The sequence below is a fragment of the Garra rufa genome, chromosome 16 (assembly GCF_049309525.1).
Source record: "Garra rufa chromosome 16, GarRuf1.0, whole genome shotgun sequence".
Classification (NCBI taxonomy): Eukaryota; Metazoa; Chordata; class Actinopteri; order Cypriniformes; family Cyprinidae; genus Garra; species Garra rufa.
In genome coordinates, this window is record NC_133376.1 from 33,914,064 (window position 1) to 33,931,259 (window position 17,196).

General features: G+C 36.7%; 1 protein-coding gene across 1 annotated transcript; it reads left to right on the forward strand.

Moving 5' to 3' along the window:
* Positions 1–347: 347 nt before the first annotated feature.
* Positions 348–15,988, forward strand: ubl3b (ubiquitin-like 3b). The gene is made up of 7 exons (XM_073820703.1): positions 348–649; positions 739–838; positions 1,196–1,350; positions 6,042–6,150; positions 9,995–10,081; positions 10,346–10,423; positions 14,423–15,988. The coding sequence occupies exons 3-7, from the start codon at positions 1,324–1,326 to the stop codon at positions 14,473–14,475; spliced, it is 354 nt and encodes a 117-aa protein (XP_073676804.1). The 5' UTR covers positions 348–649; positions 739–838; positions 1,196–1,323; the 3' UTR covers positions 14,476–15,988.
* Positions 15,989–17,196: the final 1,208 nt, after the last annotated feature.

Genomic DNA, 17,196 nt, shown 5'->3' on the forward strand with positions numbered 1-17,196 from the left:
GCAGAACAGCGAATTCAGTTGTATGTAAACTTGTAATGTTGTTTACTTTCGAGTATCTCAAATATGGCCACGCATCCTGGTAACTGACCAAACCGTGACATAAGTGCAAACCCTGCCTAATGACATTTTTTTATTTTTCTATACAAGACAGAATCAAAATAAAAACAAACTCGTTTTTTTTAAATAAAAATAAATAAATAAGACAGAAGACCCACATTCCATCACACAGCGTGTGAAATGACTGCCATTCTGTAAGGTGAGATCAAAATGGAGACCCGCCTAAGACTACAAGTCCCAGAAAGCCTTGCGCACCGTTTCCTGCATATATCGCCAGCTGACTTCCGGTGTCTTTAAATTCTCAGCCATTAATCTGTTCGTACGCTGCGAGTGATTTTAGCTACATCTGATCTGGTTGAACGATGGATATACCCATTAGTTAGTATTCGCGAAAAGCCCTGAACCGTCAAACGACCGCTCTGAACCTGACAGCCGCCCGTGACTCGATCAAAACAACCGTTTTAGTTCCTCGTTATTTTGCCGCAGTCGGAAATTATTCCAGCTCAAGGCCAGCGGTCGCCCGCACTGTCTCTTAGCTCCTACAGCCGTGACATCTCTCGCTTCATAAACTAGACCCATCTCTTGTTTAATGGTATGTGTATGATCATTTTGATGCTTGTTTGGTTTTGGAGTCGTTTGGGTGTTTTCCTGATCAACAGTCGAGCTCTTCTTGGTTTGCAGGCAGATCTGGATTTCTAACACAGATTCGCTCTGAAGCTAATATATAATGCTGTTCCAGTAATACAAACACTAGTTTGGCTTTAAGTCAAGTAGAGCAAAGGTATGTGATGTTTTCTTCTTGCATTTCCTTACATATTACCTATCTGCTCTCAGTCTGTCTGTTTGTTTATAAGCCATATATAGTATATCGTTCATAAAGGCTGCATATCCTGTCGATGGTTCATTAATGATTTAATTAGCAGTTTGCCACCTAACAGTCTAAACATTCACCAGGATGTTGTGAATAAGTGTTTACAGTAATCTCACCTACTGTATGTTATAATACTATACATTTTCTCTTAAAGTCTGCCACCTAAGATGGTAATTAATTATCTAGTGATAATGTATTGTTGACCAATGGACTGTGTATGGTAAACAAATCCCTGTGGCATGTTGTGAATGATTGACTTTGTGTTAGGCTGTGCGAGGCAGAGAAACGCCAGAGGGAGAAGACATATACTGAGTCTTTGTGCCAGGGGTTGTGCTCCCCTCTTACTGCTGGTCACCCATCGATTCCTGGCTGCCTTCCACCTCTGATCAACAGCCATGACCTCTCAGAGAGACCCTGACACAGTGAGTATATCAGTCGTAATCTGTCTTTTCGATACATCATTGCACAAGTTGGCCTTTTCATCCATGCAAAGATTATATCAGAATGATAAATCATCAAGTGTCATCACTTTTAAAGTTTTTTTTCAAATCTGTTCGCTGGTGAATATGCATCGTCATTGTCTACTTTTGCACTGTTGCTGCTAAAAACAGGTTTGATTTTTATTATTTCATCTGCAGAGCACAAAATGAAGTACTTGGTGCAACATCCATCCTGCTCTTAAGATATGAAATAAAAAAAGGTGGACCACATTATTAATGCACTATTTTCTAAATCACCTGAAGCATTTGATAGCTTTATTAGATGATTATACTGACATTTGCATTATTCACTGAAAACTTTCTGGCTTAGTTTTTGTTTACATCCTGCATGTTTTATGCAAACTGATGGTGAACAGATAATGATGTTTTTAATTTGGAGTTTTTAAACTGTCATTTTAATCTGCATTCGTGGCTTTAAGAAAAAATGTTTTAGTTTAGGCCTAAAAATAATTTAACTTCCTGTTTTATTTTTGTTAACTAAAACTATGGGGGGGGGGGGGGGGGGGTGAATTGAAATAAATATTAGATGGAAAAAACTTTAACAAAAATTATTAAAATGGAAGTAAGTCAATGCAAAATAGAAATATTAAATATTAAAAACTTATGAAAATGGCACACGGTTGCAACAAAATTACAGAAAAAGTTTAAAAACGGAAATTAAAATATAAAAATAAAAGTTAATTAATTAAAAATATTATACATTAAACCGTACACTACCAATCAAAAGTTTTTTTAGATTGTGTGAAAGTGGGATTTTTAGATTTGTAATGTTTTTATTTTTATTTTTTAATTAGTCTCTTCTGCTCACCGAGCCTGCATTTTTTTTTTTATATATCTAAAGTACAGCAAAAACAATACCATTTTGAATTATTTTTACTAATTAAAATAACTGTTTTCTGTTTAAATGTATTTATATTAATAATGTAATTTATTTCTGTGATTTCAAAGCTTTTCATTCCAAAAACAATTATGATGGCTCCAATGGTATAAAAATGGCTTTTAAATGGTATAATGTTTAATATTACAAAAGCTTTTTTATTTCAGATTCCTATTTATCAAAGAATCCTGACAAAAATGTACTCAACTTTTTAAAATATTGATGATAATGTTTCTTGAACAGCAAAACAGCATATTAGAATGATTTCTAAAGGATCATGTGACACTTAAGACGGATAATGATGCTGAAAATTCGGCTTTGATATTTTAAATTGTTAAAAAAAGAAAATTGTACTGTTTTTGTTGTACTGTGGATTAAATAAATGCAGGTTCGCTGAGCAGAATAGACTTCTTTTAAAAACATCAAAAACCCTACCGTTCAAAAACTTTTCACTAGTAGCGTAGTCAAACCTGTAAAAAAAATATAAAAAATAACTAACCCGTTCTTGTTAGTGCTAATATGGGTTGTAAATCTGAACTAAGGTTATAAAGCGAAGCTTTTATGTTGTTGTTGCTGCTGCTGTTGTTGTTTGTTGAACCTGTTTGGTTCAGTGTTGGGTTTACTGCCATTATTTGATGATTGGGGGCAAATGGTGATGACTTTAGGCTCTTGATTTGGGGATGAAAGCAACATGATTGGAGATATTGCAGAAAACATATAAGCTGCGAGATTATCGAGGTGTTTACGTACTGGTTCTGAGGCATTTAGGCAGCTTTGGTGTTTTGTATTTGTCAAGGCTTTAAGAACTGGGGCAGCAGGGAGTGCTTATTTGTTTGTTATGCTCACTTGTCTATATTACCCGTCACAGATTTGCAGATAACACCCTTAAATCCACCCGTGGAGGCTGGGAGAGGGCTTTCCATGCCTTTATCGGGGGCTCTGTGTTTGTAAACAGTGCTGGAATGACGTTGTGGATTATGGTTTGACCTCTTTTGTTCTCGCTGCAGGTCCCCATAGGTGAAAGCCGAATATTTTCAAGTGTGTCTGAATGGGGGTGGGGTGCCCTACATTTCCAACAGGAGCCTGATTTCACAATGGGTTAGGGCAGGGCATTGGGGGCCCTTAGTGAGGATTTAGGTGGCACGTGGTGTGAGGATGAGCACAGCTTTGTGGCGGGAAGAGGTCCTTTTACTGTCATGTTATTTGATTGCTTCCACTATTTGGGTCATGACCTGCGCTGCTGTCACCATGGGGTGTAGGAAAAACTCTGGCTCCCCTATTGTGAGCTGGATCCACATATTAACATTAAGCATGTAGGACACAATTTATAATAACTCAATACTAACGTAAACAGTCTTGCTGAATTGTGCTTAGACATTTAGAGGAAACAGAGGAACTGTCTTTTTTTCACTTCCACTTTCTCAGAAACATGTTGAAAGTTTCTCTGCTCTTCTGATTGGCTGCAGTGTCTCCATGAAGCTTGTTTTGCTTTGTTTTTGCGCCCTGTGTTGTATGTGGCTTTAAACACAGCAATGCCAGCACCAAATGGCTCACCTTCGTACGCCCCCTCCTCTTTCTCCATCTGATTCTGAACGAAGGCATTAAGACCCAGCCAAGCTCCACACACTGAGTGTGGGTGATGTAATGTTTAAATTGCAGTCATTGAAAACCATGAAAGGAGAAAAAGGACGTTTAAACCCTGGATTTAAAAAAACGAACAAAAGACTCTCAGAGTTACTCTCGGAGTTCCTGGGCTGAATTTATTTCTGGGCTGAAATAGTAGCACTCTGTGTCTCTTCTGTTCAGACATTAGTCTTATGATGCTGCTTAGTTTCAAAGAGGATGCTGCCAAATTCATTCAGTCACTTGCCTAACTTGGGACAGAATCGTACGATCAAGTATGTCATTGTTGCAAATCTAAACTTTTGTTTTTGAACGGTAAGATTTTTTTAATGTTTTTTTTTTTTTAAAGAAGTCTCTTCTGCTCACCAAGCCTGCATTTATTTGATTCAAAGTACAGCAAAACATTTTGAAATATTTTTACTATTTAAAATAACTGCTTTTTTATTATTTTAGCATATTTTAAAATGTAATTTATTCTTGTAACCACGCTAAATTTTCAGCATCATTACTCCAGTCTTCAGTGTAACATGGTCCTTCAGAAATTATTCCAATATGCTGATTTGCTGTTTAAGAAACCTTTTTATTTTTATTATCAAAATTTAAAACAGTTCTTTGATGAATGGAAAGATCCATTTAAAAGCTTGGAGTCTGTCTATTTTTTTTTTTTTTTGGTAAAGAAATTCTAGAAATTAATACTTTTATTTAGCAAGGAGACATGTATAATGTTACAAAAGATTTCTATTAAATTCTGTTTTTCTGAACTTTCTATTCATCAAAGAAACCTGAAAAAAATCTACTTAGCTGTTTTCAACATGGTAATAATGTTTCTTGATCAGCAAATGAGAATATTAGAACGATTTTTTTGGAAGGATTATGTGACTGGAGTAATGATGCTAAAAATTCAGCTTTAAAATCAAATGAGTAAATTACATTTTAAAATACATTCAAATAGAAAACAGTTATTTTAAATGGTAAAAAATATTTCAGAATGTTACTGTTTTTGCTCTACTTTGGATCAAATAAATGCAGGCTTGGTAAGCAGAAGAGACTTCTTTAAAAAAATAATTTTGAGTGTGTTTTGCTAATATATTGAATATTGTTGCAAACCATACTAATTAAAAATTAAAACCAGAGGGAATATGTCCAGCTAGCTAAATTAGATGAGATTTAGTAAGAGTTGTGAGAATTATTAGTGATTTTTATAGCCTTTGAACAATCAGTTGGAATGATTTCAGTAAGGTTTGGCATTGTATGTTATTGTTTTCCAACAAAATTATTTGATTTTATGGCTGTAGTTTCATAGTAGTTAATAGTAGCTGTTGTTATTTAAAAATTATTATTATTATTATTATTATTATTATTATGAAAATACTAAGTAAAAATAAGTAAAAACATATATACAATAATAGTATTTATTATTATTTTAAGCATTTTTATTATACAAAAATGTTGTAAAAATATATTTTTAATAGTGGAGCCATTGGACATGTTGGCATAAAAACTAAAACAAATCCTGTGTGTGTCTTTTAGATATATGAAAGTTGTCATGAAGCGTGTGTTGGCCTGTGGCGAAAAGCTTAGCAGTGTTATTAATACCGACTGTAGAGACATTGTGTCCGTCTGTTGGTTTTTTTATTGGGACTCGTGCATGGAGCAAATTTATCGTGCTAATCCACCGTGCTGCTTCCCTCCTCCTGCAAGGGGTTATGCTTGGGCCATGTAAATTTAATAACTTGTCTGGGACACCTGGGGTTATCGCATTAGGATGACGGGGGTGCCTAGGAAAGGAGGGGGGAAGAGCATCACTACATGGAAAGGCAGTAGCACTTCCTCTCTCCTATCCCACATTTCCCCCATCACCAGACCATTTCACAAGAAACCTTTAAAGTGTGTAGCAGCTAGTTTCACCCTTAAAGCCAAACATCTAATTAGGAAGGAATGTCCGTTTCTGCAAAGGATTCTCCGGGTCATCTCATGTTATGTGGGGTGAGCACAGATTGAAGGGTCATTAAGGTCTATTTGGTGGAAATGCCACTGTGTCTGTGGGTTGTCGGGCGCTTCTTTACATTTTAATGATTTCATTTGTTTCCTCTCTCGTTTCATCCAACTACAGGTGAATCTACGGCTGATCCTTGTGAGTGGGAAGACACAGGATTTCACTTTCTCTCCAAATGACTCCGCCACAGACATTGCCCGGCACGTTTTCGAAAACTGGCCGGCAGGTATGTTTTTATTTTTATTTTAGCTGTGTTTGTCCTTTAAGTACTGTAATTGCGTTTAACACACTTTTTAATGCACAAAATCGTTTAAACTCACAATATGTGACCCTGGACCACAAGTATCAGGTATGTTTGTAGCAATAGCCAACAAAAAATATGGGTCAAAATTATTGATTTTTCTTTTAATGTTAAAAATCATTAGGATATTAAGTAAAGATCATGTTTCATGAAGATATTTTGTACATTTCCTACCGTAGATATGAAAAACTTTGATTCCACTCAGATTCCAGCTTTTCAAATAGTTATATCTCAGCCAAATATTGTCTTTACAAACCTACATCAATGGAAAGCTTATTTATTCGGCTTTCAGATGTCTATATCCCAATTTTAAATGGACCCTTATGACTGGTTTTGTGGTCCAGGGTCACATACACGAAAGTTCTCTGCAAAAACAACTGTCCTAGTTTACAGAATGTTTATTTTTGAGTGAACCGTCACTTTAAAGGGATAGTTAACCTAAAAATAAAAATTCTCATTAATTTAAAAATAACTCACCCTCTCGTTATTTCAAAACCATAAGACCTTAGTTCATCTTTGGAACACAAATTCAGATATTTTTAATGTAATCTTACAGCTTTTTGACCCTGCGTAGACGCAACACAACTGACAAGTTCAAGGGCCAGAAAGGTAGTATAGATATCATTAAAATAGTCTATGGTAGGAATTATACCAAAATTATGACTTTGATATGATACCTGACTAAAATATCTTGATACTACTACTGAACCGATACTACAACAAAAACCGAGAACAACAGGAAAAGTTGTTTCTTTATTAATAATAAGAACATGGATCCAAGTAACAAACTAAAGGACAAATACAATAAAACAAAGACACAAATAAAATAAATAGGGCCCTATGAAATCCGTTTGATTTCTTCCCAAATTCAGTTTTATTTTTTCCAAATTCTGTTGTTTTATTTATTTATTTATTTCCATTTTAATTTTATTTTTCTAGACTCTGTTTGGTTGCATTAAAAGTATTAATCAAAAAGCATAAATTCAAAACAATCCTACAAAAACTGGTAATAAGTTTTGCTTATTAAAAAAAAAAACTTCACATGATGAACACAACAAATGTATGCATTTGCAAGGGTTTTGTTTCCGTAATGTAATGCACAGTACAAAACAGCAAACAACAACAAAAATAATTCTGCCCCAGCAGGCTAAACATCACAGGCTAAATTGGCCCTGGCCACGCAGTGGGAGGTAAAATCCTCTGCCTGATCCAACCTTGGCATGTATCGAGTAAAATATATGAGACTGCTTGTCTTCTCGCCCATGCCCTTCCTCGTTCTTCCACGTTTTCATCGTCCTTCTCCTCTTCTCTTCCTCTTTCTCCTCCTCTTCCTTTTCAGATTTACACATTACTGTATGTGGGATATTGATTGAAAAAGACTGGGTAGGATTCACAGTTACACTTTTACTAGTGGTCTGAGAAAAATACATACAAATAAAATAAATAAATAATAATAAAAACAAAAAGTTACAACGTCATTGTGAAATGGAAAGGAAAAATAAATATAGGCCCAAGGGCGAAAATAAAAACTTGAAAGTCCACTGTCAGAATTTGTAACTCTTGTGTTGTCCTCTGTCTATATACAGTATGTCACAAAAGTGAGTACACCCCTCACATTTCAGCAACCATTTTAGTATATCTTCTCAAGGGACAATACTATAAAAAGGTTTGTTGCTTGATCGTCTTCCACTCATCATGGAGCTGCTGGATGTTAGACACATGGTGCTTTTCCGCCTTCTACTTGGAGATGCCCCACATGTGCTTAATAGGGTTGAGGTCTGGAGACATACTTGGCCACCCCATCACCTTCAGCTTCCTCAGCAAGGCAGTTGTCATGTTTGGGATTGTTATCATGTTGGAAAACTGTCGTTCGGCCTAGTTTCTGGAGGGAGGGCATCATGTTCTGCTTCAGAATATACAGTACATAATGGAATCCATGTGGAATTCCCTCAATGAACCGCAGCTCTCCAGTACCAGCAGCACTCATGCAGCCCCAGACCATGATGCTACCACCACCATGCTTGACTGTAGGCAAGACAAGGCTTTTCTTGGTACTCCTCACCAGGGCATCACACACATGCTGGAAACCATCTGAGCCAGTTCATCTCGGTCTCATCGAACCATAGGACATGGTTCCAATAATTCATGCTCTTGGACAGGTTGTCTTCAGCAAACTGTTTGCGGGCTTTCTTGTGAGCCAGCTTCAGATGAGGCTTCTTTCTGGGATGACGCCTATGCAAAACGACTTGTTGCAGTGTGTGGCATATGGTCTGAGCACTGACAAGCTGACCTTTTACTTTTGCAACCTTTAAAGCAATGCTGGCAGCAGTCATGCATCTGTTTTTGAAGCCAGGTTCTGCACCTGACGCACAGAACGAGTGCTCAACTTCATTGATCGGCCCTTGCAAGGCCTTGAAAAGCTTCTTGAAAAGCCTTTGTATGACCCTGACCACTGTAGGGTAACTCTGTTTCAGGGTGTTACTGAACCTCTAATAGCCTTGGCCATCTTTGTGGAGAGCAACAATTCTAATTCTCAAATCCTCAAAGAGTTCTTTGCCATGAGATGCCATGTTGAACATCCAGTGGTCAGTATTAGAGAATTGTACTTAAAGAACCAAATACAAGATACACAACTTTGTATGGTCTTGTCAAGCAGACAAAAACATAAACATGATGAATAGGACATGTGGCTTTGCATGGTTAAACAACATACTGCTGTTATCACTTAGGGTGTACTCACTTTTGTTGCCAGCTATTTTGACAATAATGGCTGTATGTTGAGTTATTTTCAGAGGACAGAAAGTCTATACTGCTACACAAGCTGCACATTGACTGCTCTAAAATATATCCGAGTTTCATTTCTATAGTATTGTCCCTTGAGAAGATATACTAAAATGGTTGCTGAAATGTGAGCGGTGTTCTCACTTTTATGCTTTCCAATTAAAGGTTTATGACATGTACCTTTGAGCTGTTTCAGAGAACTGCTTTATTATTGGTTTATCTCTCTATAAGTCAAAGTCAAAATTCACTTGAACAATTTATGGCACATTTACAAAATGTCAAATAGAAATTTGTCGAAAATACGCTTGACAGTTTATGACAACTAGATCAAAAATTTTGCATTTAATGATTTATACAATGAGGTAATGACTTAATGTTTTGAGGGGTATGACTATTGCACAGAGAACTGCATTTTGAGCAACATGACAATAGCAACTGATAATGTAAACCACAGACAAATATACATTTATCAAACTTTTTATGATGTGCACAAGTGACTTTAGATGATGTAGATGTTGATCAAGTGAGAATTTCATTACTGATCTGAGAAATGCACCAAAGCGACTGAGAAAAGCTGTAAGCTGACTTTGGCCCTTTTATCTCCAAGGTTTCTGATTGGTGTGTAATAAATTTTGACTCCTGGTGTTTTCTCTTGGGTAATTTTGTGCTAATTGAGCTCAAACTTCACAGACTTGAGTAAACAATATTGAATGCTAGTGCTTTCTAAATGACCACATGGTGTAAGCACTGAAATTTGTGTGTAGAGTTTTGCAGTAACAGTTCACCAAATCTGACTCATGTGTTAAAGCAGGGGAGTGTTTATAGTTTATGGAAATGGGTGTGCTTTTTAAAAAATGGTGTTAAGGTTTTGAAATTTTAGTTCAAAAGCCTGGTTATAGTGTTTTGCATTTGAGAAAAACTAATATGCTCAAAGCATGACAGTTTTTTTGTTTCTGTAGTGAATGTGATGACTTTTGTTGCATTGCAGGTTGGGAGGAGGAGAGCGTGAGCAGCCCCAGCATCCTGAGGCTGATCTTTCAGGGCCGCTTCCTGCATGGCAATGTCACACTAGGAGGTGAGCGCTAGACCTTGTCTGCATGTCTGTCACGGTCAACACGCTTTGACAGTCCCATTGTTGTTTTTCTTTCTCTGTCTGTCTCTGTTATTTTGTCTTGCTCTAGACACTATTACACATTTTTGTGGATGAAAAAAAAAAAAAAAAAAAAGGACAGTGAAAGTGGGAAGTTAAAATATGCTGTAGGTCAGAAGCTGTGTGTTTACTGGGCAGAGTGACCAAGTTGTATGCCGATATTCAGTATGCATCTTCTCTGTTGAATAGCGCTGAAGTTGCCCCCTGGCCGAACAACTGTCATGCACTTGGTTGCCAGAGAGACGCTGCCAGAGCCGAACTCCCATGGTAAGTGCTGATATATTCCTCTGGCAAGCTCCTGCTGCTCTAAACATGGCTGAATGTCCTTGGCTTGCCTATCCACATCCACTTTTTGTTTTAAAGACAAGGGCACAGCAGTTACTGGAGGATTGCTGCCAGGTGGCAACTGGCTCTGATCTTCCAAACACCTTATAATAATTAAGAGGCATACAGTCTTATTACAGACTGAGCACTGAGTTTTATCTAGTCATGCACTATAATATAAGACATCTGTAACTTTACTTATACTTGTCACTTCCTGTTGTGCTGACTTTATTGAACCAAGCTTCGAATACATGATGACTGTCATTACTTTTGAAATGAGGAAGCAGGTTACATGCTTTGATGCCTTCAGAGTATATTATAGAAACGTTTCCTGGCATCCGAGTCTTATTTTAGTAATTTTAACAGTAGATAAAGTTCATATGAACTTCAAATGGCCCGTTTTATACCACAGTCAGTGTAGTTTTAAGGTTTCCGAAATTAATGTGAAGTCAACATAAAAGCAGAATTGAGCACATTTACTTTTTGTTCTCTTATGCTCACCAAGGTTGCGCTTATTTTATCAAAAATACTGATGAATTGTAATATTGAGAGATATTACAGTTTGTTTTAAATTATTTAAAAATTTAATTTATCCCTGTGATGCAAAGCTGATTTTCTGCATCATTACTCCAGTCTTCAGTATAACATGATTCTTTAGAAATCATTCTAATATGCTGATTTGCCGCACAGATCTCCGTCATATTCCTATTTTTGCATAGACTGTGATCTTTCTGGACTCAGCATTTATTAGATTTTTTTTGGTAACATTGTAAAAGTCTATACTGTCACATTTGATTAATTTAATGTGTGCTTGCTGAGAGAAGTATTCTTTTCTTTCAAAGCCTCCCAAAAATCTTCCTGACTCAAACTTTTCATCAGTGTGCATTAGGGCTGGGTGAAATGAGGATATTATCGTATATCGACGATGTAAACCTAGTAAGTAGTTGCCAAAACATTTTACATAGCCCCATAGATATCATACAGGTCTTTTTGCATGCAAGAATTATTATTTTTTTTTTATATATAGTAGGATGGGTGGGAATCGAAAAAACAGTTTGAGAAAACTAATGGCTAAGGTCAGGAATCGAATTACTTGTTATAAAATAAAATTTCGATTTTGTTTTCTTTATTTCTGTGTGCATTTAATGTGATTTTAAAAGATTCAACTGCAAGAAGACGAAAATAGAACTCACTTCTGCACTAGAGCGACGTTTTCTGTGTTACGCATGTCAAACTAAAAACCGCCTTTCATAAACGCTCAAAAGCTCTTTCTCACATTCTTACACATTCGAATGGATAAATACACACACAATTATATCGAAATATCCCATAAATACAATCGGTAATGTCTTAAGTGAACGTAAAAGGGTTAAGAAAGAAAACAAGGGTGTATTGGATTCGTGCATTGACATTAGCCGCTGCCTGTCATTAATTTTACTCAAATAAACTAAAGAAAAGAAAATTCGTCACTTATCTTGACTAAATTACTTTTGTAACCTCAGTCTACATTTTATTTGCCTGTTGTTCAGCACTGACTGCTATAATGGCAAGGTGCATCTGTGTATGCGATTATTTCAGAGATGCGCTCACATCATTTATCCATGATAAATTTTATTTTGATCTACAGTTTAATTAAAACTTAAACAGAAAAAAGATAAATAGTAGCACTACACATGATTCTGAATATTTATTTAAACAGACTGTATAATGATGAAAAACATGATAGTTATATCAAATTCCTTCACAGCCTGTAGTACAGCGCATAGTGCCCTATTTTTAAAGATTTTTTAAACTGTATACAGAATAATTATATATAATTAAGCTGCGATAGAGCACTATACATTTTTAATTCGTTTGCAACAAAACTATAAAGTTTTCTTGCAAACGAATAAAGACAAATTGCTTTTAGCTCGCCCCTCAACATGCACTCACTCTAGTGATGCTCGGATTTCGTTCTGATACTCGGAAATGCATTCTGATTATTTGCGGGGGAGTCGCGGGTGCATGAGATAAATTAATAATGATGCAAATAAATAACATTTTCTAAAATATGAACCTGTTATAAATACTTTTTCATCTGGCAGAAATGGTGACATTCCATATAAAGTATAAAGGGAGAGGGAGTTAAATCTGTGTTAATGCTATAGAGTACGGAAATGCAGTGGTTTCTCTAAAAAAAAAAACACCCAGCAAAAACCGTGATGTGGTCAGGACCGTGTCGTCGGCTTCCTTTTAAATATATTTGATGATTGCGCCTGATGCGCCTGCGCCCGCTGTTAAAACGAACCATCCATTTGTCATATCATCATGCAAAACTAAGAATTCCAAATAATTGTAATAGGATGATCGAGTGAGGTTAGAAATCAGAGACAAACATAAGTGCTGGTGGGTGGCGGGCGGATAATTTATTTGAAGCTGCGGATTCGGGTGACGTTTGAGCACATCAGCGCATCTCTAACGCGTTCGGAGTTTCAGTGTTGGCAGCCCCGTTATTGTGGGAGTTGTATTTTAATCAATAAAATACAAATTCGAAAAAAAAAAAAGAAATTTAAATTACTCATGCTTAATAAATGAAGCAGTTATTTTTATTTCGTTATAAACAGGCCAAAAGAGACCTCCGAACTAGGCTACCAGAAAGAAAAAAAGTTGCCATTTTTGCTCAGAATTCGTTTTTCATTCCTGATTTTAGACTGCTGTCACTTTAAGAGCTGTCCGGATCCAATATACTCAGCTGTTTGCTATCACTTAAGACCTAAATTACTGTGTTTACGAGGAGTGTGTGTGTCTGTGTGTGTGTATTTAAACGTTCAAGGCCTATAAAGTGGCAAAATAACTCAGAAACTGTCAGTGTGCGCATATAGTGATATGAGTACTATTTCGCTGCTGATTGGGTTTCAACAGCTTAAAATCAGTTGTTTTTAAACCACTGTGCTTAAACTAGGGATGTAGTGGTATTGTCAATATCGTGGTATCGCAGTAGTATTATCGTGGTCACATGACGATATGAAATGATAGGTCTTCCGGACAAAAAGTGTAGTTTAAAATATATTTAAAGTTCTTATTTTAACATAAAATGTCTTTAAAGTCATTATGCCTTGGCACTTTATCTGTCAAATGAACTAAAACCAAAAGCACAATATGGCTTAATCCCTTCATTAAGTTTTCACTGCACCTTTCAAAGCGAAGCGTGCACTTCATTCAGGCGATCAGCTCGTGATCCGGTGTTTTTTGCACCTCAGAACGGCTCAGTTCACAGTGAATGCAGTGAACTCATTTATTCCATGTGCTTTAGGAACACAACGGCCACCAGTTATGCTTTTTTGTGGCAGATGATTACAGCATTTCACTAAATTTGTAGCGAGATGCATTTTTGTAAACCTGTTTTCGGTCAAAATAAAATCTCTATTGCAGTTTTCGTCAAAATAAAAGCTTAAAAGTGCAGTATGAATTGCTGAAGACTAGTGGTTTGAATTAGTAACGGTACTACAGTCCAAAAAATGTCTTTCAAGTGTAGAAATTATAAATGTATTGTGATTTCCATACTGTGTAGTAAAAGTAATATACCTATGAAATATTCATTTTCATTTATTTTACAGTGCAAATGTTTTACAATATATGGCAGTCCATTCCTGATGGATAAAATACAGTCCTGTGTTGCATGTCTCCTTCAATATTCTCTTTTACTCTGATATGCCTCAAATTACAGAAGTAAATGTGCTCTGAATGTGCTTTCATGTTGACTCTAATACCACCCCTCATTAATTATAGACTAGTTACACGCAGCATGTCATTCAAAGAAGAAAACAGGCTATTTTCTCCTCTGTAAGTCATCATAGTGTCCTGCTTTTCCCTCGCGTTCTTCTCACTTTCAGAAAAGGACCCGTGATTGCTTTTTGTCTTTGATTTATAAGGCGTCACTCAATATTTGCTCTTTCCTCGTAGGCCAGAGGAACAGGGAGAAGACTACAGAGAGCAGCTGCTGTCTACTGCTGTAAAACCAAGACGAACCTTCCCCCACCTCCTCCTCCTCCTCCTCTTCATCCTCCTGCTCCCCGCTCCCGTCTCTGCTCACCAACCCGTGGTGCATTCTGGATGATTACAGAAGAGCTCCAGGGAGAGTGCGACTAGGTTTTCGTTCAGTGTTTTTGCTCTGTATAGTAGCCGGAGACTCTCGTGTGCCAAGTTTATCGAATCTCATATGTTTGCCTTCGTTCGGTTTTCTCATTTTGTTCGGTTGCCAAAATTACCTGCTTAGTGAAGTGGCCGTTTGTTGACAGGCCTCCTCTCTGAAAAATATTAAACTGTGCAAATATGAAATACCTGAATCAGTGAAAGGAAATTATGTAAACGGATGCGTGAACAGGTTTTTAGGGGGATGTCCAGTACTCGAGAGACCTTCTGCTCTCCCAACACCCAAGTGTCAGAGTTTTCACTTGGATCGCACGTCTGACTCAGACGAAGCTTAACATGCGTCATAATCTCAGACTTTTGATTGCACTTAACACGGATCCTTATCTGAAGTCACTATGTGTGTGTTGTAGTCTTAATCCTCCCGCCTGCCTCAAACAGAAGGAGCTTACGGAGAGAGAGGTGCGATGACACAAGCACCAGTCTGTTGCTGTGGACCGAGGGAGTCTGCTAAAGCGCTGGTGGATCTGATGTGCCGTGGCCACCTACGATTCTTGCCTTCGTCCTAGGACCAACCGAGAGTAGATCTCAAACTCAAACATCTGTGCATGACCCTAGTCTAGTGTTTCCTCGCCCTGGGTGTGTGCCAGCCACCCCGTGTCTACTTGAATAGCGTTTTTTATTTTCCTCGTCTCCGCTGAAGAAGCATGAGGGAAGGTTGGCGATTTTGTGCTTGATGTGAAATGACACAAACTCTTCTTCTTGCCCAGTCAGGATATATCATCAGTATCCTCTCCTATTGTTGTCTAGTGGACAAAGCCCAGGTGTGAAGAATAAGGAAATCATCCGAAAGCCTCTGTGTGGAGCGAAGGGCTGGGCTGGTAAAAGCCCCCATTATAAGCGCTATGGATTCATGGACTCCCGCTGTGCCGCAGCGTTAGAGGTAAAGATGCTCGCCGGGAATGGCCTCCCACTGGGCCGGAAGAAAAAAAAACAATGAGTGTTTTATTTCCTAATGTTTGTATGCCGTCTGTTTTGTTTGCCTTTTGATTGTGGGAAATTAATATTATTAATAATGGAGTAATAATGGAGTCCTTTTTATCTTGTCTGAGTACGGTTGAGTTTTTATTAGTACACGTCAGATGGCTGACCCGTGTTAATTGCGTGCGTGAGAGAGTGGATGAGGCTTTTTCTTTGGGAAAGACAGTGCAGTTGTGGAGGGAGTGTCCACAGAATCTGTCTCCAATCTTGTTTTGATTGGCCAATTACTGCAAGAGTGTTTATCATTGTCACTGCTGTGGAAATTAGCTACAAATTATTAAATGTACAAAAAAATCCCTAAATCTTGTATTATAAATTAATAAAACCTTTCAAATAATACTCTGGTGTTCCTGTGCATTTCAAGATATTATTAAAATAAATGTATTTATTTATTTTATCATAAACCCTTACCCATTTGCTTATTAGGCAACAACCATATAACCTTTATATAGCCACCATATAAAAACACTAATGTAAGATATAAATCAATACGTGTAAAATATAATGTTTTACAGAATTGGTTCAAATGTCAGAGTTGGAAATGTCTTGAGAAAAATTATTTTGTCCACAAATTCTTTATGTATGAAAATTCTCATTGTATTTTCAGAACGTTTTGAAATATTTGTCCTCTTCCCATATTGGTCACTACTGAAACACCGTAATAAATAATTTAATAAGAAGGGTTATATTGACCTATTAAGATCCTGCTTACATCTTCCTTGTAAATATATATATATATATATATATTTCAGAGGTAAGTCAGTTATAACATTTTTAACAACATTTCAAGTGTGATTTATGAGATCTGTTGTATTTTTAGTCCAATTTTTTTTTGTAAAAGGCAAAAAGTTGATCATACTGATTTCAAACTTAAGGATTCATTAGTTTGAATATACATTGAACCAAACACTATCATAACATCTTGTTATGTTGATAATTCAGTATACTTTATTTTTGACAAATCATCCCATGTTTTGGTTGTGACAGCTATTCTTTGGTAGCGACCACATCACATTACAGAATTTAAACCCACATACTAAAATGCAAAAAATTTGCCAACAATGATATGTTTTGGTCATGACTGTTACGGTAATGACAATTTTATGGATTAACACCCCAAAAAAGCAAAGATGTCACTACCAAAACTTCAAGTGTTAAGGTCGTGATTGTTTCGGTAGTGATTGTATTATGGGATAACACCCAAAGTTGTCACTACCGAAACTTCACCAAGTGTTTCAGTTGTGACTGTTCGGGTAGTGACCAAAAAAAAAAACAAAGATGTCACTACCGAAACTTTACCAAGTGTTATGGTCGTGATTGTTTCGGTAGTGACAATTTTATGGGATAACACTAAAAAAAAATAAAAAAGATGTCACTACCGAAACTTCACCAAATGTTATGGTTGTGATTTGGTTTGGTCATGACAATTTTATGGGATAACATCCAAAAAAAAAAACAGATGTCACTACCGAAACTTCACTAAATTTAATGGTCATGATTGTTGACCGAAACTTCAAATGTTTTGGTTGTGACTGTTCCGGTAGTAA

Bases quoted from the DNA above. Each gene is read 5' to 3' on its own strand.
- ubl3b (XM_073820703.1), top strand. From the start codon at position 1,324: ATGACCTCTCAGAGAGACCCTGACACA. The intron at 6,151-9,994 runs GTATGTTTTTAT...GTTGCATTGCAG, and splicing joins TTTCGAAAACTGGCCGGCAG to GTTGGGAGGAGGAGAGCGTG. The intron at 10,424-14,422 runs GTAAGTGCTGAT...CTTTCCTCGTAG, and splicing joins GCCAGAGCCGAACTCCCATG to GCCAGAGGAACAGGGAGAAG.